The 20,326-nt window shown below is 37.4% G+C and overlaps 2 protein-coding genes across 2 annotated transcripts; both read left to right on the plus strand.

The window, feature by feature from the left end:
- The first annotated feature begins 1,208 nt into the window (after positions 1 to 1,208).
- Positions 1,209 to 5,385, plus strand: LOC130724191 (xylan O-acetyltransferase 1). Its single transcript, XM_057575365.1, has 5 exons — positions 1,209 to 2,526; positions 2,617 to 2,788; positions 3,308 to 3,507; positions 3,619 to 3,777; positions 4,564 to 5,385. The coding sequence occupies exons 1-5, from the start codon at positions 1,877 to 1,879 to the stop codon at positions 4,910 to 4,912; spliced, it is 1,530 nt and encodes a 509-aa protein (XP_057431348.1). The 5' UTR covers positions 1,209 to 1,876; the 3' UTR covers positions 4,913 to 5,385.
- A 5,236-nt stretch (positions 5,386 to 10,621) lies between these two features.
- On the plus strand, positions 10,622 to 18,941 carry LOC130723886 (uncharacterized CRM domain-containing protein At3g25440, chloroplastic). Its single transcript, XM_057575032.1, has 6 exons — positions 10,622 to 11,086; positions 11,610 to 11,746; positions 11,834 to 11,907; positions 13,041 to 13,343; positions 17,076 to 17,483; positions 18,238 to 18,941. Exons 2-6 carry the CDS (start codon positions 11,626 to 11,628, stop codon positions 18,775 to 18,777), a joined length of 1,446 nt encoding a protein of 481 aa, XP_057431015.1. The 5' UTR covers positions 10,622 to 11,086; positions 11,610 to 11,625; the 3' UTR covers positions 18,778 to 18,941.
- Positions 18,942 to 20,326: the final 1,385 nt, after the last annotated feature.

Genomic DNA, 20,326 nt, shown 5'->3' on the forward strand with positions numbered 1-20,326 from the left:
AAGTTGTCAAGTACATACATAACAATAACAAGAAGGTTGTGTACTCATTACAAGATCACAAATTATATTCCTTAGCTTTTACTTTTCTCCAAGATAAAGATACGAATAATTAGACCTTTGCTTTACAATAGCCTCACCAATTAATCAACTTAACAATTTTGATTTGGGTTTGGCTCAAGTTCTGTCAAACACAACAAGTTGAATGACTAAAGAGTGATGGTCCAATAGATTGAAAGAAGCTTCATCTCAAACCCTCAATGATGGAACGCTTGACGGTTGACGCGATGACCAATTAGTATCAGCTTTGCGTCGGAGTTAGAACCAATTGAAATTGTTTGAAACTAAGCAATTAGTGTCGGTTGAAGGTTGTCGCAAAGTTAGTGTCGGTCGAAAGCCGTCGCTAACGCGATGCAAAACAATTTCCCGACAAGGCGGACACTAACTTTAGCATTGGTGGAGCCAACGCTCGACAAACAAAGTCAATCGCAACATAGTGTCAGGGGAGCCAATGTTGATCATTGCGTCGGCATGACCGGCACTAACAATGATTTATTTGACAATGCTAATTTAGATGACGAGTTAAAGTTATTTGATTGTTGCTTGAGGGTATTTGGGTTGGTGATTAAGGGGCTTGTGGACCGGTACCTCCCGCGTCATGTTACCATGCAATTTAGGTTAGGAAAAAGTCACAAACTATTATGATCTTTGCGAACTAGTGGATGAAAGAGTGGTTTTAATACATTTATACTATTGTTCATTTCTATCTCATTTTCACATAATGTTTTCTTCATAATTTCCTTTTTCTCAATAAATCACACATTATACTGCTCATTTTCTTATTTCTATTTCTATCTCTCCCTCATGATGTAGGCGAATTCAGGGTATTAAGATAATTTTTTCCTTCAAATAGTAAGAACTTCCAAGAGTTCACCGCACAAGTTGTTCCAACTATTTGCACTTTTATGATGTTCATATTTGAAATATCTGATCGGGGAAACTGGAATAAATCAAAAAAGAAATGTAAGTGGATTATAAAAATTAAAAAATGTAAGTGGCATGAGGGAGTTCCATCCACTCATCTACTTATCACATATCACAAATGTTAACATCTTCAGATGGATTGTTATATGATGGTTCAGCAAATCTAATTTATGGAAAGTCCATAACTTAATTATATTCTATGTTGATAATATACAAATAAAATTTCGACCCTACCCTGCTTTAGGTGGGGGGCTTCACAACCCAATACAACACACACACACTCACCACTAACCTATTTCTACTAAACCACTTTCTGACCTTCCACCAAGGATCAAAACTTTGCCTTTGCATTATGAAACTGAAAGACAACAACATGGTGTCTAATAAAGTGCTTGAACTCCACCACATCATAATATAATGCACCCTTTCAACTGACTCAGACTAAGACCAACTCTAAAGACTTTGAGATCACTCCTCTGAGATCACTACTCTCACCTTTTATCTGAAAATTTGAGGGAGATGTTGAAATGAAAGCTGTTACAAATGGCTTATATGAATTTAAAAAGAAAATAGAGAAACAAAGAACTTGATAATGTGAGAAAGACATTTCTCTTAGGAGCTCAAATCACTAATGAGTAAATACCAAAAACCATCAAGAGATTTAATCCATTTTTACTGCGTATCTCTACCCAAAACTTGAAAACATTGGATTTATGAGTCACATTTTATAAAGTTCTCACCTCATCTATCGTTAACTAATGTGAGACTCCAAACTCACGCTTGAATTCTAATTCTCCCTCACCGCACCAAAACCATATTCTGTTCCAGTTTCTTCAAAGACAACTCCATCTCACCAAACCTCAATTAAGAAAATCGTTGCTTCTTCACCTCAATAATGTCCTTCATTTCTTTCTATATTTCTATCTCTTTCTCCCCAATCCTTTCACAAAGGCCTTCTGTTATTCACTCTTTCTCTCTAGTCTCTACTATGCAGCCTCTTAGCCGCAAGGCTCATCTTTTCAATTTTGAAACTTTTGCCACCATGATGAAAGCAAGAAAGAACAATAAGCTCTCAATTTCTGTGGTGGTCTTCTCCATGTTCCTCATTGGTGCCTTCATGTACAACGAGGATGTTAAGTCAATTGCAGAGTTCACATTCTCCATGTCCAAACCTCAAGAAATTCAAGAAGCCAAATCAGAAACAGAGAAAGACAAGGCCACTGTCATGGTTACAGAGAGTTCATCAAGAACTCAGTTGAAGAAAATTCAGGAGGATGATTCTGAGGAAACCCAGAAGCCAATTGACATGAAATCCATGGTGGCAGAGGAAAAAGAAGAAGAGGAGGATTCTGAGCTTGTTGTGTTGCCTCCTGAAGAGTGTGACTTGTTTACAGGGAAATGGGTTCTTGATAATGTGACACACCCTTTGTACAAAGAAGACCAATGTGAGTTTCTCACTGCTCAAGTAACTTGCATGAGGAATGGAAGACCTGATTCTCTGTATCAGAATTGGAAATGGCAACCTAGAGATTGTTCTTTACCCAAGTAACCTGCAATTTTTTTCTTTTTCTTTCTCTATGTTTTCTGCTTTGTTTTAACAATTTTGAATGATTAAGTTTTGTGTGAATTCTCAAGGTTTAAACCAAGGCTTCTGCTTGAGAAGCTTAGAGGGAAGAGGCTCATGTTTGTTGGAGACTCATTGAATAGGAACCAGTGGGAATCAATGATTTGTCTGACCCAATCTGTTATTCCTCAAGGAAGAAAGAGCTTGAACAAGATTGGTTCTCTTTCTATCTTCACAATTGAGGTTTGTCTTTTTTTCCACCTTTTCTATCTATGGTAGGCCATTTTTGTCCACATAATGATTAACGGTGAGCATAATACTAGTACTGGTAGAATGATAAAGTTTTCAACATCATTAATTATGACACTTGTTGGCTAAAATCAGTCAGAGTCATGCTTCAATGGGTCACTTGATGACCCATTTGGCATGTTTAATTGGAAGGTCACGTATTTACTAATTTGGATCTTGTCTGCTAGATCTGGCTTTGGATTATTGTGCCAATATCCGGTAATTCAGGGGGAACAAGATGGACCTATATAAATTGATGGATTTGAATTCTAAGGAGAAATCTTACATTTAGGAGCTAAACATTTTAAGCCGTCTAAACTTAATATGAGGATTCACATTTTAAAATGTAGTTGGTGACTTAAAATGTGATCACTCAAACTTTGATTAGACGCCTTAAAATATTTGAATTGCATGAATGCAGGAGACACAAAAAACCCAAATCATTGAGCAGTTTTCTGATTGTGTGTGTTGCAGGATTATAATGCTACAGTGGAATTCTACTGGGCACCATTCCTTGTAGAGTCAAATTCAGATGATCCAACAATGCACAGCATATTGAACCGTATTATCATGCCTGAATCAATTGAAAAACATAGTATGAATTGGAAGAATGTGGACTATCTGATCTTTAACACCTACATATGGTGGATGAACACTGGCACCATGAAAGTCTTGTAAGCACCACATCATAGTCTCTTTGAAAGCATCTTAGCTTATTTTCTAGCAAATTCAGGAAACTAATTTGTGTTTTCATGTTAATTATGGGGTGATGTGAAATGCAAAAGACGAGGGTCGTTTGATGAAGGATCCACTGAGTATGATGAAATCCCTCGGCCAATAGCATATGAGAGAGTCCTCAAGACTTGGTCAAAGTGGGTGGATGACAACATTGATCCAAATCGCACCAAAGTTTTCTTCTCTAGCATGTCTCCTCTTCATATCAAGTAAAGCTCAAATAAATCTTAATTTGTGCCTTTTTTATTCTCATTTTTTCACTAAAATAGTGATTATGTGGTCAAATTGTGATAATGCTTGCTTTTGCGATAGCCAATGAGTGCCTAATTTTTAGCTTTTGCATGCATTTTCATCACTTTTAATGGGTTGTTTTATTTTGATGTCCCCAATGTTGCACATGACCACTTTTTTGGGGGTCTACTATTAGGCTAGCAAATTTGTATTTTTATGATAGCTTTTAGAAAGTGAATTACCAAATTTATAAATAAAAGATCATGCATTGCAGGTACTGATGCTTTAGTTGATCAAATTTTAAGAATTTTTGAAAGTTTTTTTTCTTTTCTAACGACTAACTTGATTGAGACATGATTTTGTAGAGGTTGATTTGGTGATTCGCTCCAATAACTATTAAAGTTCCTTCTGCAATTAATTCGAAATCAATTTTGAGGAAAAAAATTGTGGATATAGTTTTTAAATGTAAGAACTGATTATGGTAAAATAAAAAGTTATCTAAAGATGATATAACAAAGAAAGCCTAATGGCTGGCAGTGTAATTTTCAAATACACTTCAGTATTTGATTATGCCATTAGGTGAGACCATCCTTGCTGCAATCTTATTCCATGACATGGTTGGTAATTTCAAGTTAGATATATATTTGGTATTTTGTTTGGTGAACCACTACTACTATGCTTTTACGTTTGCCAAATTTAAAGTTTACCTTGTGAATTATTTTTGAATTTTAACATTTCTAAGTTACACATGTGTAATCTTTTAGGAGTGAAGCTTGGAACAATCCAAATGGCATAAAATGTGCCAAAGAAACAACACCAATTCTCAACATGTCTACGCCATTAGATGTGGGCACAGATCGTCGCCTATATGTGATTGCCAACAATGTGACACACTCAATGAATGTCCCAGTGAACTTCCTCAACATCACAAGCTTATCAGAGTTAAGAAAAGATGCACACACCTCTGTGTACACCATTCGTCAAGGAAAGATGTTAACTCCAGAGCAACAAGCTGAACCAGCTGTTTATGCAGATTGTATCCATTGGTGTTTACCTGGTTTGCCTGATACATGGAACGAGTTCCTTTACACACGTATCATCTCACAGTCTTGACCCACAAAAGCAGGGTTTTAAATTGCGACGGCAACATAACGGGTTTTGGAGTGTCTGCATCGGAATCATGGCTGCAATTGCGGCCGTATAGACCCATATTTGTTCTCAATTCCGCAACGCTCCCTAATTTAAATCCCTGCACAAGAAGTATATATACCTTCACACACTTTTTTTTTCCTGCACAATTGTGATTATTTCTCTTTTTACTTCAAAAAGTTTGTTTTTTCCTCTCCTTTTATTACACCAGTACTCTCTGCTTTTAGTTTGTTAGTTTTGTCTATGTAAGTTCTTGTAATTTTTGTTTAGATGTTTCTTTTTAGCTTTTCTATTCCTATAGGTTGAGATCAAGTGCCTGGGCAATTGGGCAATGATTTTCTTTGTTAAGCAAATTTAGTTGTGGTTGGAAGCAAAGCAAGCACCTGAATTGTACAATGAATCCTTCAAGAGAAAATAAAGGAATTACACATTGTATTTGTGACTGGACTCTGGAACATCATTTTCTTACAGATTTGATTTAGTTAATGTTCTATATATAAAAAAATATTTAGAATAGAAATCGGTTGAAAAACATTCATGTACTACATATTTTTTATCTTTAGAAAGTACTACTTCCACCTTCCTTCCATCCTTACAGAGTAAGAAGTCATTTAAGTCATTTATAGACATAAAACTGAACTGAAATATTAATTAATTTACATTAAAGTCCACTCATTAGTAGATAGAGAAAAATAATTGTTGGTCAATATAAATTGTGATAAATAATACAAAATTTATTAAATGAGGGTAAAAATGAAAAAAAAATGTGAGATAAAATGTCTTAAAATTCTAAGACAACAAACATTTTGTCTTTTCTGTTTTCTGAACGTTTAACATTGAGCTATGATTAATTGGTTCCTAGGCTTTGCTCGCTTTCCAGGAGTTTTCTATGCTCAAATAGTCTGCCATTATACCACTCATTAATTGGTTCCTAGGCTTAGCCGCTATCAGCTGATAAAAGTCTCTTAAATGAAACATCATTCTTAGGCGACGACCTGCGAATCTGCTATCATACCACTCATAATGGCACCAATCATAGCTCTAATAGTCAGTATTGAACCAAAAGTTGGATACTGCACCAAAAGTTAGACTGTTTTCTCTTTATTTTTCTCTTCGCTCTCTCTTGTATTGGGTTGAAGTACCCCTTGTACTTCATTTCAATATATTCATTTGGTTTATCAAAAAAAAAAAACTGCACCATATGGTGCCTTGAAGGTGATTCCTGTTGTCTTGTTTTTATGAAGGGGATGAGTTGTTAAGAAGCTTTTATTTGGTTTTGTTGACATGGTTATGCTATAGAGATTTTGGCTTCTTGGACACCACCACATTCACTTGTTTGCCATGCTTTACTGATTTGGGTGGTTCAGTTGCAAAGTTCTGGTGTTTTGGATTTTGAAGTCAATTTGCTAGTAGTGTTCGAGATTCACCACATGTGAGCATGAGTCCTTGGGTGCTGGTGGAGTAAATTGCACAAAGAGGAGCAATTATGTTGAGCTTCTCCGAGCTGTTGAATTTGGAACTTGTTTGGGTTAGACACCAGAAATTAGTTGCATTTGTGGGAGAAAATGCACATATTGTTGATTCTGCTCAAGGTGTTTAGGATCGGTCCTGTCCATTAACCCGTCCTAGCCTATGTCCCTAAAATCCGCAATTCTTCTTCTTCTTCTTCTTGCAATTTTTTAGTAGGGACGAAATTGCATGCGTTTGCCACATTCAGGGACTAATTTTCCTAACGTTTGTCACGCCATCTCCGTTAGTTGACCAAAACTGGCGGAATGACTAATTTGACCAACGTATGCCACTTCCAGGGACTGCATGATGAATTTTTATAGGGACGAATGTGACAGCGCCTGCCACATTCAAGGACCAAAGTGAGTCTTTATCACATTTGGCGGTTACGTAAAACATTCTCCTTCTCTAATAAACTTGAACACTGCATCTAGCTCCACTATAAATACATCACATAAATCTCATAATAATTTCATCACTCTTGCAATTACATTTTATCAAAATTAATCATCATGAAATATCTCCTCAGGTGTCCTATGCCTATCATTCTTCTTACCTTACTAATTAAGCTAACTTGTGCTTATCAGTATGACTACCTGATATTATCCCAACAGTGGTCCCCCACTGTTTGCATGTTTGCTGCTCGGCCTTGCATAATACCTCCACCACCAAAGAGATTTACCATTCACGGGATCTGGCCTGCAAACATAACCCAGCCCCCCTACCACTGCCAAACATTTATGTCCCACCAACACACAATTTAAAGAAAGTCCAGTGAGTTATATGTGTTTGTTGATTTTAAGCTGACACTTTTGAAATTTATTTTTTCAAATTTCAATGAATTAAATAACCAATTCCCTTTTATTTTATATACAGGTTTAGAACACCAGGTTTGATTTTGATTATTTTTAGCCAAATTAAATATATGGCTTAATTGCACTTTTGCTCCCTCATCTTTCATCGTTGTGCGAAATCCCTCCCCCATGTTTAAAATGAGCGGATTCCCTCCCTCATGTATTAAGTTGTTAAATTTTGCTCCTTCCGTTAGTTAGCCGTCTAAAAGCTAACGTCAATTGCTATTTTCACCTCTCCTTTTACTATCTGCACCACCTAAACTAAATTAAATAAAAAATTATTTTTTATATTATTTTGATGTAAAAAAAACCAACTTCTCCTCAAATCACGTTTCTTCTCCCCACCCACTTATCTTCTTCTCTCCCCCAACCATGAACCACCTCCATCATCGCCACCCAAAACGCTGGTGGCCACCCAACCATGAACCACCACCACCACCGAAAACGCCACCGCCACCGCCCAAAACGTCAAGCACTGTTTTCCTGAACCCGCCTTATCCCCCTTCCTTTGATACCACACAGAAGAACTAGAACATTGACCCACATTGCTTCTGTCTTTCACCCCACTCAAAAACCCTTCTTCTTCTTCTTGGGTTGCTGCGATATGGCGTTTGATTTGCTGGGTTGTTACTCGGTTTTTGGAGATGTAGGGATTTCTTCTGATTTTTTCACTAGCAATTGGGTTTGTACATTTGTTTTTATCAGACATTCATAGATGCGGGTTTCTCGTGTTATTGTTGGTTCCATTGATTCGTACATTCTGGCTCCTCTTTAATTGGGTTTGGATAGTTTATCTGGAAGGAGAAGCTTGAAGAGGAGTGATTTTCTGGTTGGAGATAAGCTTGGTGAAGGCCAAAGGGTCATTTGGGTGTTTTGGTCCCAAAGAATGGGGATTTAGACGTGAGAATGCAAAAGAGGGTAAGAGGCAAGGAAACACATGTGGAAATTTGGGTAAGAAAATGTGGGTGGCGGTGGTGGTTCATGGTTGGGGCAGAGTGGGTGGTGAGGAAAAACGTGATTTGAGGAAGAAGAGGGGGTTTTTTTTTTCATTGAGTATAAAAATTTTAAAATAAAAAAATATTTTTTAATTTAGTGTAGGTGGTGCAGATAGTAAAAGGAGAGGTGAAAATAACAACTGCTGTTAGCTTTTAGACGGCTAACTAACGGAAGGAGCAAAATTTAACAACTTAATACATAAGGGAGGGAATCCGCTCATTTTAAACATGGGGGAGAGATTTCGCACAACGGTGAAAGATGAAGGAGCAAAAATGCAATTAAGCCTAAATATATTTGGCGCTCCCATGAAGTTTTGGACGCATGAATAGATTTGGCACGGTGCATGCTCAGAAAACAAATTTAATCTACCTCAATATTTCAAGCTCGTTGTGGAGAAGTGGAAGAACATAGATTTGATTGGGTGGCTTTATCAGAAACGTATTGTGCCATCAAATGCGAATAGGTATAATATGTACCGGGATATTGTCATGGCTATTGCAACAAAACTAAACCTCATCCCTGGAGCCATTGATTTCCTATGTGTGAATACTGTGGATTCTCACAAAAATAAAGTATCAATCCTATAGGAAGTCCGTCTATGCATGGACTCTAATGGAGGTCAGTTCATCCCTCGCCCTCTGCATCTTATCAAATTAGTTTTAGTCCCCATGAAATTAGCATGGCATTACGGACCAAAATGAAAGTGATCCACCCAAACACTTATCAATATCCTACTAACGACGAGTGAAATAAAATTCAAAATTTTAAGAGGAATGGAAAAACAATTTAATACAAGACTAAAACTAGAGCAATATAATTTTAAAAAACAAACCAATTACATAAACAACTGAAAGAATATCTTTGAAAAAAGAGTTTGCTAGATTTTCTCTATGTTTGCTATAGGAGAGAGGGAGATGTTAGCTTGCGGAAAAACAACACAAATATTAAAGTATTCTTTCCTTTGGATGCTCTATGAATAGGATAGCAACGGGTTGAATTAGGCTCAGATTTTGCATTTCTCAAACTCAAATCCAAACTCGAATTTTCATACCTAAACTCAACTCATTGCAGCCTAAGACCCACACCCTAATCTAACTCGATGCATAGGTTTTTTCCAAAACATAACTCATCTTAAGTTATTATGTTATGAAAAAAACTTTTCTGTATCATTTTGCAAAAAAAAAAATGGTATTTTATTGTTCGAATATAATTGAATTGTTAACAAATCAAGAGATAGAACCCAATCAACCCACTAAGTTTTGTATATATAAAATAAAACAAAACTAGACTCAACCAATATACTTTAATATATATTTATGGCTACAATCTCTTATATATCCAAGTCTTTTCATAATCGATTAATCATCAATAATATAAATCCGCAAAAATGGAGGTTAAGTGAGATTTTATTGATCTCAAAAACCGTTTTAGCCTGTTTTTCAAAACCACAAAATATGATTTTGTGATTATGATTTTTAGTTTCAATAACATGTAACTCCATCACCATCACCACCCACCGCCAACACCATCGCCGCCACCACAACCACCTTCATCGCCACCACTGCCACTGCCATCATCGCCACCGCCGCCACCACCACTGTTGCCGTCAATCTCCATGTCACCACCTCCACATGCATCATCTGCCTGTGCCACCGCCGCTACCACTACCCATCATCGCCATTACCACCTCAACCGCCGCCTCCCACCACCCTTCACCATTTTCACATGCGTCACCGTCACCACCTTCATTGTCGCCATCACCACTATCGCTGCCACTACAGCCACAATCACCACTCTCCAACACCACCACCACTCTCCAACACCCCCTCCACCACCATACTTTCATTATCACTACAACCACCTCCACCGTCACCACTGCTTCCATGGACGTTGGCACCACCACCTGCACTATCACCTCCACCAGCGTCACAACCACTATTGCTACCTCCACTACCAATGTCATTGCCGCCACCACCACAACTGTCACTGTCACTTCCATTAAGTAATATCAAAACTCTGTCGTTGCTGCTATCTGACCCCTCCATTATCATGTCGCCGCTACCACCCATTGTTGTCATTTCACAAAGTTGTTAATTATTGTAACTATTGTGAATTTACAAAGTTGACGACAAGTTTTTTAAAACTCAAAATCACAAAAAACAAAAACTAGATTTATAAAGCTGAAAACAAAATTTCAAAACATAAAATAAAAAACCACGCCGAATGGGGCCTTACAAAGCTATCATCAATTTTGACCGGTCAATAATCCATTTTTCTCCCTCCTTTTCTTGTTTTTTCTCTTTTTTCCCTTGTACTTTTCTTTTCTCTCACTTTCTTCCCTAACCAAACATACTCGTTGTAATTGGCAGAAGCCAATGTGCAACTGTGCAAATTGCAGCAAGCTACCGCCACTGCAATCAACCTTAGAGCCTTCCTGGAACCGCGAACCACCGTCGAGGCTCTCCACAGTCCGCTCCCGTTCACCTCCGTGAACCACACTCGAGGAGTCTCTGTCAGTCATCCTCTGTGCCAAGGTTCACCGCAATTTCGTGATGGATTCCGGCCACCATGTTGGGTTGGGTTGGCCATATAGCCGCCGCAGCTGAGTATGAAAGACAGGCCTTGTCATGAGATATCTCTTTCCGCCGTTGGTTCTTCGTCGCCGTCTTTCGTGGGAGGAAGCGGTCAGGGCATCTGTGAGGGAAGAATAAGGCTCCCTATTGGAATTTGGAACCTGATTAGTTGTAGGAACTTTGTTATTGGTAGCCTCACCACATTGGTAAAACCCTCTTCCTGTTCATCTTTGTTATTATCTCATGCCTTGGATGAATGGTGATTGTGTCTTTAGGTCATAACATTTGAGTATTAATGATGATAAATCTTTGAGAAGTGTTTAGTCTTCATCATCTATTGTTGTTCATTAGCAATTATTTTCATTTCATTGTATATGCAGCAGATAGCAGAGTTTTTGGGGTTGGTTCATATTTTGATAGGTAGACTTAGTACAATTAGGTTGGTAACAGAATATTAGTTAGTTAGTTAGTTAGTTAGCGGTTTAGTGATCTAGTTCAGGGTCTTTGGCATTGGGAGGCTTGGAAGATCCTCGAAATTCTGCTGTTGTGTTTTGTAATCAAGAGGGATTTCCCTATTTTCAGCTAGTTCCTATCATATCCATACTTTGATTTGCTTAGTGTTGAATAGTTGGCATGCGTTCCTAGTAGAAGCTGAAACATGATAACTAGTTTATTTTCCTATTCTAAGTCTGGTAATTGAATGTAAACTATTCCTGTTCCCTTGTACAGAAGAAAGGTCACAATCATGGTGCAACGACAGAGACATATTTTCCCAATTCTTCGGCACATTCATAAGGGAGTGGACCATGTCTATCGTTCAGCTCCAAACCTTTTCATTTCTTGCATAGGCTCTTCTTTTTCACAAGGTTTAAGAGTTCTCTTGTTCATTTTCTGGTTTTCCGGTCAAAAAATTTGTAGGGATCATTACTAAAAACCTTTCTTTGGTATTGTAGATCAGTTACAGGGGGCGTCGACAACAACGTTGGCCATTTCCTCAAGCCCTATTTATCGTTGTTACCAACATCTGGTAATTGTGTTTTTATTGCACCATCATCAGTAATGTATTGGTTTTGGGGTTTTGGGGTTTTCATTTAATGGGGAGGGAGGAGATCTCATGCATACCAAAAGAGATTTTGGGTTACCATGTGTGCTATGATGTACCTAGTAATAGTAACCAAACTTAACCAACGTGCACAAATTAAACACAATAATTGTCGCTTGTGGATTGAGTGGAATTCTCATTGAAATGAATACCAAAATGCCTTTTTGTTACTAGTTGACAGATATTCCCATTTGTTTAAACTGAAAAAGTAATTTTACTATTGTGTTTGGTCATAATTTAAGATGCACCGACAACTCTGAACAATTGTCCGGAAGTCGAACAAGACTGACACTGGTTCGACACTTGTGCAACACTATTTTGTAGTGTTTATAGTTTAGAAGCACGGGCCTTTTTGCACTGTCTGAATTAAAATAAAAAATAATTCTCGGACACTCCTTTGAGCTCTGAAACTTCTCAAGGGATTGAACCCCACACCTCTTCTTGTCTAGACACCTCTAGGACACTGATTTCATAATTTTTTTTTCGAAGACAACATATTTATAAGTTATGGGTTTTAAATTTGAAAAATCATTTAAAAATAGAACCTGTAAAATATCTTTTCAAATCTCTTATGTTGTATTAAAGAATATGAATCAACTATTCATGTTTTTTTTTGTAAAGAGAAATAATATACCTTTTAGTATTTTTTAGGCTCATTTTCATAAGAAAATTGCTCTTAACCTGTCTTGATTTTGGGAAGGTGATATATATATATATATATATATATATATATATGGTGTCCTATTTTCTGGTTATTAGTCGTGTCTGGTGTCCGTGTCGGAGTGCTTCATAGGAGATGACAAGCTTCTAAATTTAGCTGAACTCTTTTAGACTAGTTTTAATATAGCAATGTATTACCAATTTGGTTTTAGTTAGTTTAGAAGGCAAAAATCATTAACTGGCTGGACTTCTACTGAATATTTTAGTTTATTGATGATCTTTTTGAAAATCTTTTTTTTTGTGTTAACTTGTAATCTCTTGTGTGAAGCAAAAGATTTTCAGTAGTTTTGTTGAATATTGACTAACACTGCTGTAACTTGAATTATACTGTATGCAAGGTTTGTGGCCAGGCCCAGGAACCTACTTTTGGTCATCGCCATGATTTAAAACCGTCTGCTTTCATAGGGCACCTTAGCTTCCATTCGGGTCCATTTCTAAAGTGTAATGATAAGATGGTAGAGCAACTTCAGGATTCTGAAAAATCACCAAGTGATAGTTGTGCTGATAATGCCAAAGTACAGAGGAAAAAACTGAAGGGCAAACGAGCTGTTGTGAGATGGCTAAAGTTCTTCAGATTTAAGAAGAAGAAAGAGTATGAAAGGATGACAGCAGAGGAAAAACTTTTATATAAATTGTTAAAGGTAAGTTAATTTTCTATTTTGTCCCTTTTTTTATAATTTGCAAAGATCTACCATTGCTATTGTTTTTGAATTGGAATAGTGTTATTTGCTGATTCTTTCCTATTTCCCCATTGTCACCCTTTGCTAGCTATATCTAGATACATTTCCTTTTCTGATTAGTATTTTACATGCTACACATGGCTTACATTTAGGTTTTAGAATGAAAAGCTAGGATTCTCACACCTTTGGTTGGTCTTTGTAGCAAATAGATGTCAATAATGATTTTCTGAATGGCTTTTTAGAGGAGGAAGTTTATATGTCTCAGCCACCTGGTTTTGAGCAACAAGTCTGTGGTCTGCAAGTTGATCAAGGCACTCTATGGCATGAAACAGGCTCCTCAGGCCTGGTTTGAAAAGCATTGGTCTACATTACTTTAGTCTGGCTTTATGGCAAGCCACCATGATTCATCATTAATCATCTACTTTATCATTTCAGTTCTCCTTTTCATCCTTGTATATGTTGATGACATCATTTTCACGAGCAATTCCTCTTCACTGGCTCAACGGATTATTGAACGCCTCAACATTGTGTCTTTGCCCTCAAACAGCTAAGCACTCTAGACTATGTTCCTAGGATTGCGGTAAAACACCTCCCAAATGGTTCACTTCTCTTAACTCAAAGCAAGTATATTCTGGATCTTCTGTCAGAAGCTAATATGGCTGATTACAAGCCAATTTCCTCCCCTATGGTCACCATCCACAAGCTCACGGATCCTGAAAGCTCTCCATTTTATGACCCTTTTTTTGTCTAGATCTACTGTTAGAACCCTCCAATATCTCACCATTTCTAGACATGAGCTTGGCTACTCGGTTAACAAGGTCAGCCAATTTATGAGCAATCCCATTAAAACTCACCGAACTGCATTAAGCAAATTTTCGGGTGTCTCAAGGGTACCATGACTATTGGTCTCTTACTGTGTCCAGCTTCCTCATTTCTCACTTCCGCTCATATCCGTGGTTTCTGTAATGCTGATTGGGCCTCTGACCTGGATGATAGAAAACTGAGCCATTTGAACGGCCTGATCAAATCTTAACTAGAAATGGACAAAGTTTATCAATTAACTCTAGTGGTTCCACATCCTCTCCCCTCTTATTCTCAAACATTTCATTCATGTTCCCACTGTTACCAAAAATCTCATGAGTGTTAGCAAATTTGGTCAAAGATAACAATGTATTTTTTTATTTTATCCTTTCTTTTGTGGTATTAAATCACAGGGTTCAAACCAAGTCTCCTCCATGACACTATTGGCAAAGATGGCCTTTATCAATTAACAGACATGCTTATTTTCTCGTCTCAGCATCCATGTACTGATTCTGTACAATTTCCTTTTGTAAATTAAGTTTCTGCTTCTGCTAGTTCTTCCTATATTATGTGGCATCAAAGGTTGGGACATCCCAATGCCACTACATTACAGCATGTACTCAATCTTTTTAATATTCATTTTCCTGAGAAAAGTACATTTGACTTGTGCACAACTTGTTGTCTTGGCAAAGCCCATTGATTGCACTCCCAATTATCCACTACTATTTATACTTCGCTATTCGAATTAATTTTTTGTCACTTGTGGAGGCATGTTCCCTTTGCTAAGTCAGAAGCATTTTATTGTTTTCAAACAGTTCAAAACGATGGTAGAGCTGTAATTGGGGGCGGGGGCGCGGGGGGGGGGGGGGGGGGGGTGGGAATTTAAACATTTCAACAAATTTCTCACTGAAAATGGCATCACCCGTACGCTCATATGCCCTCTCACCCACCATCAAAATGGTGTTGTGGAAAGAAAATATCGCCTCATCGTTGAATTAGGGCTCACTCTTCTTGCCCAAACATCTCTCCCTTACAAATTTCCAGATCATGCATTCACCACTGCCATCTATCTCATTAACAGACTCCCTACTAATTCCCTATAGTCTGCTGTCCCACATTTTAAGCTGTTTTCCACCTCCCTGATTATGATTTCCTCAAGTCTTTGGATGCTCTTGTTTTCCCTATACCTTAGTACATCAAGGATCTTTTAGCTAAAGCCAACATGTTTGATTGCATGCCTATTTGTTCCTCAATGATCACCAGACCGAGACTTGTTAAACATGCAAGCTTTGCTTTTCATGATCCCTACCTGCCTGTATTGCTCCAAAGTAGGTGCTCTTCCGTACCTAACCATCTCCAATCCTGAGATGAACTTCTAAGTTAACAAAGTTAGTCAATTTATGAAAAGCCCTCTTAACAGACATTGGACTGCTGTGAAGAGGATTCTTCGGGACCTCAAGGGAAGCATCACGTCTGACCTGCAAATCAAGAGGATTTTTGCGACACTGACTGGGCCATAGATCCAGATGACAGGTGCTCTACCTCAAGTGCATGTGTTTTTCATGGGCCTAATCTCATTTCCTGGTGGTCCGTCAAGCAAGAAGTCATTGCCTGCTACAGCACTGAGGTAGACTGTATTATTCTTGCCCATATTTCAGCTGATATCCTTTGGACTCAATCCCTTCTTCAGGATGTGCAAGTTGCCACTCTTCTACCTCCATTTTTTGTTATAACCCGAGTGTTGTATCTCTGGATCACAATCCGGTGCTCCTTACCCGCGCCAAGCACATGGACCTATACCTTTTCTTTGTTTGAGAGAAGGTCCTCCACAAGTAGCTTGTTGTCTTACCAACAGTTCTTCCAGCTTGCAGGATAGCGTGAGATGAGAGTACAAAATATTTTCTAAATCTTTATTACTTGTCACTGATATTCATGGAAAGGTATCTTCTTCCTGCAAGAACATGTGTAATGATTAATTGTTTTCTTCTAAATGTTCCGTGAGACTTCCTTTGTCTTGGTAGAACATTAGTAAGATTTTTCTTGTTTTTAATGAAGGTCAATCCTAGTATTTCTGTGTTAGATTAGAATTTAAAAAGATATCTTATAATATCTTGATCATATCTTAGAGCAATTGAGATTATTCTTTAAGTTTGGTTTCTTTATTTTCTTATTTATAATTGGGATTCGGAATCTTAATTAGTTTCTGTATTTTACTAAGAATTAGGAGTATACTATCATTATAAATCAGGCTAAGTACTTTATCTTTTATGAGATGAAACTCAATATGTTATTACAATTTTATTCTTTGTATTCATTTTTAGGCTTTGAATACCCTAAAGACAATCCCTGTAATTTCATCACGGTATACAAGTTGTTCTGCAATTAATTATTGTTAGAATCATCATAGAGGAACTTATTTTGATTTTGTATGTCAAAACTTTATTGGATCTCTGATATAATTATGTAATTTCCAATGAAGGAATCTAAAAAGTTTAGAATTCTACAATCTTAGAAGTTTGTATAGATCAGCAGTACTTTACTTGTTCACTTGGCTTGTTTTCTATAAAAAGTGCCCATAGAGTCCTGGTTGTCTGGGAATCATGATATTCATTTTTGCTCGTGCTATTCAATGAAAATTTGCCTTTACTAAATTCAGCTCCATCGTTTTTTGGCCTTTTATCTGCACTAAATGGTATGTTTGATGTCCTCGGATGGCATGGTATTGAATGAATTATTTTGTTCCCATTTTTGGCAGTGACAGAGCTCTTGCATTCTCAATTACATTTATTGTTTTGAATCAAAACATATATTCTTCTGGTTTACTGGTTTGTATTTTATGTCTACCGCATTGGTTAATAAAGACACAATACAATTCTTTCTCAACCATTCTAGGCTCGGAAGAAAGAAGAGAGACTTTGTGAAGCTCTGAAGAAGATTGAGCCTACAGAAACATCAGAAATAACCCATGATCCTGAGATTCTGACACCAGAAGAGCACTTTTTCTTCTTAAAGATGGGCCTCAAATGCAAAAATTATGTGCCAGTTGGAAGGCGAGGAATTTACCAAGGTGTAATTTTAAACATGCATCTACATTGGAAGAAACATCAGACTTTGAAAGTGATTATAAAGACATTTTCATCGGAGGAGGTTAAGGAGATTGCCACGGAGCTGGCGAGATTGACTGGAGGTATAGTGCTTGACATTCATGAAGAAAACACAATAATAATGTACAGAGGGAAAAATTATTCTCAGCCACCAACAGAGATAATGTCTCCACGAATCACTCTTCCACGAAAGAAGGTACTGTGTTTGTGTTCAATTTTTAATCACTTATAATTATAAATATAGAATACATCTAAAGTTTATCCGGATGAGGGGTTTCTAAATATCTTCCTACAGTTATTGGTTTTCACTGTCCAGGATTAAGCCATTTTGGTAAAATTAAGTGGCTAGAGATTAATGCCATTGATATTTTCCTTCATTAATGACAGATTCTAAATTGAAGCGGAGAAAAATGTTAAATCTGACTCCCACAATAGATGCTTTTTTAATGTGCCTCGCCTGAAAAAAGCCTTTCGTTTAAGTGGGTTTTTGGAGATATATACTACATAGAACCTGTTTGGATGCAAACCAAAGAGCACTTATCAGTGCTTATCTAGTGTTTTTTCTAGTAGATAAGCTCCAATAAGTCCGTATCCAAACAGGCTCATAGTAAAACACTTGTGGAGGCTGCATTCAGCCTTCACATCTGCTTCCTTTTTTTTCTTCTTTGGGTAATATGAAAACCTTGTTTTATCAGTTTTTTCCAAAGGGAGTTGCTTCTCCTTCAATTTGTTTCCACACAAAGCTTTACTTGTAGAAGCAGAACCACTACAATGTTTGAATTCTGGCATTTATTGTCTATGCATGTGTATATGTAATCTCTTCTGTTCATGCTACTTGTCTTTTTCTAAAAAATTGATATGTTTCCTTTTCCAATTTTATACCCTTGCATTTATTTATTTAGAAGCCCTATAATGCCTTGTTGATGCTGGTTCTGACTCAATTTATGCAGGCTTTGGATAAATCAATTTATAGGGATGGTCTCCGAGCTGTGAGAAGATATATTCCTAGACTTGAGCAAGAGCTCGAAATTCTTCGGGCACAAATTCAAAGCACTGGTGAAAGTACAACAGAGGCTGCTGAGGGAATCCAAAAAATTGACGGAGCGAGTGTTGAATCTGGTGGTATTTCAAATTTAGAACCACAGAATTCAGATAAGCTTCGTGAGCTGATAAATGGTAACATGGGGTGCCCGGAGGATGAGACAGATATTGAGTCTGGATTGGATTCTTGTTCTGACACTGATAAATTATCAGATATCTTTGAGACAGATTCAGATGTAGACGATTTGGTGAAGGAGGAGAAACCTCTTTATTTGGATGAGTTTGACAATTTTCCAGAGCAAAGTGATGGAGAATCAGATGATTTTGAGGAGCATCTACGGCAAGTGTCCAACTCAGAAAACATGAAAAAAGATGTTGACTCACCTAAGTTTGATGAAGTTGACAGGATTTTTCTGCGTGCTGCGTCCTTTTTAAAGAAAAAGAGATAATAAGAAATGGACAACTGTAATTATCGTACTGGATTTATATTTTTTTGGAGAGGGGGGGCTTTCGGACAAGAGGAAAATTGAGTTTTGTTTTAGCACAAGAGAAATTACATTATGATTTTACATGTTTCTGAAAACTAATTTTCAGGATGCAAAAATTTACATTATGAATCTGGTGTAGTCATTCTACGGTGAGTGCCCATAGGTGCTAACTTGCAAAATTTGCCAAATGCTCATTTTTTTAGACATTTTTCCACATTTTCCTTCCTATTTGCCATGAGTTTTTGTGAAGAAAATGCAACTATCAAGAACAATTTATAGCCAGAAAACATAAGAAAAGTATACAAAATAGAGGCTTATCAATTTCCCCAACTTAGGTTCAGTTTTTCCTTAAGCAGATGCACATACTATCAAATAAAAAGAAGTTACCCCACAAAACGAAGAGTCAGTGATGGCTCAAATACAATGAAATGTTTAGAAAGCATCAAACAAACAATCAAAACTTAAAAGTCTTCCCCTATCAGAGTACAATAGATCATGGAAGAAACTTCCAAGGAAACAATCACTTTGTCACACACCTCTCTTTCACTCAAATATAAAAATTCAAACAAATCAACAACATGCAAAAAGAGGCTTAAAAGGTTGTAATGCACCCAGCATGTAAATGTAGGGTACAAATATGAAAGAATGGATAATTACCTTCTTCACCTTTCACAAGAGAGCGAACTATTTGTTATCAATCTTTTTAATTAAGGCCTCTTCTCTGGTTTCGTCTACGGTGGGTCAGTTTCCCACCGTGCCTCAGTTTTATTGTGATCGTTGGATCGGCATTAAAATGATCCAATGGTTGTGGTTTGTGACCTGTTAATGGAGATAGGAAGATTGTGGCAAGAATGACAAATTGCAATCTGAGACCTGAAGCTCATGCTTCATCGGGTTCCCTTCCCTTTCCCTTTATTTCAGATCGTTTGTTCGATGGCCTCGTTCCATAGTTGTCGCCTGAAGTCCTTGTTCTCCTGGCATAATCTCGATCGGGTTTAACTGGACAAACCTTAAAGATTTTGGTATAAGGAGTTGAACGGCGGAAACATTCGCCGTCCCGTCCCGCCGCACCGTGCAGCAACGGTGGCGAACCCTAAACGGGTTGTCCTTCTTTCAGAAGTCTGACCAGTCAGTCGAACTGTCGCGAAAGCATTCGAACTTGATGCAAATACGAGCCGTGTTTGAACCATAGCCAAGAGCAGTTCTTGAGTTATATCTCGAAGTCTACATGGAGGAGGTACTGTTCATCCCATGTGTTAAATCTACCACTAGTTTGGGGCCGATATCTGTTCAAATTGTTGGGATGTTTATGTTGTTTGTTTGTTCAATGAATTCTGGGAATCTTTAATTGTGAGCTATTCATGCTTGGCAAATAGGGCAGTTAGATGTTTCATTACAAGCCCTGTATTTTGATTTCACGTGTTTCTTTTGTATTGAGAGTTCACAATTGGCAGTAATCTTCTTGTTTAGTAATGTTGTAATTGGGAGCCTTTTAACTGCGGACCATTTG

Source organism: Lotus japonicus, chromosome 6 (assembly GCF_012489685.1).
Source record: "Lotus japonicus ecotype B-129 chromosome 6, LjGifu_v1.2".
In the NCBI taxonomy this organism is placed as follows: Eukaryota; Viridiplantae; Streptophyta; class Magnoliopsida; order Fabales; family Fabaceae; genus Lotus; species Lotus japonicus.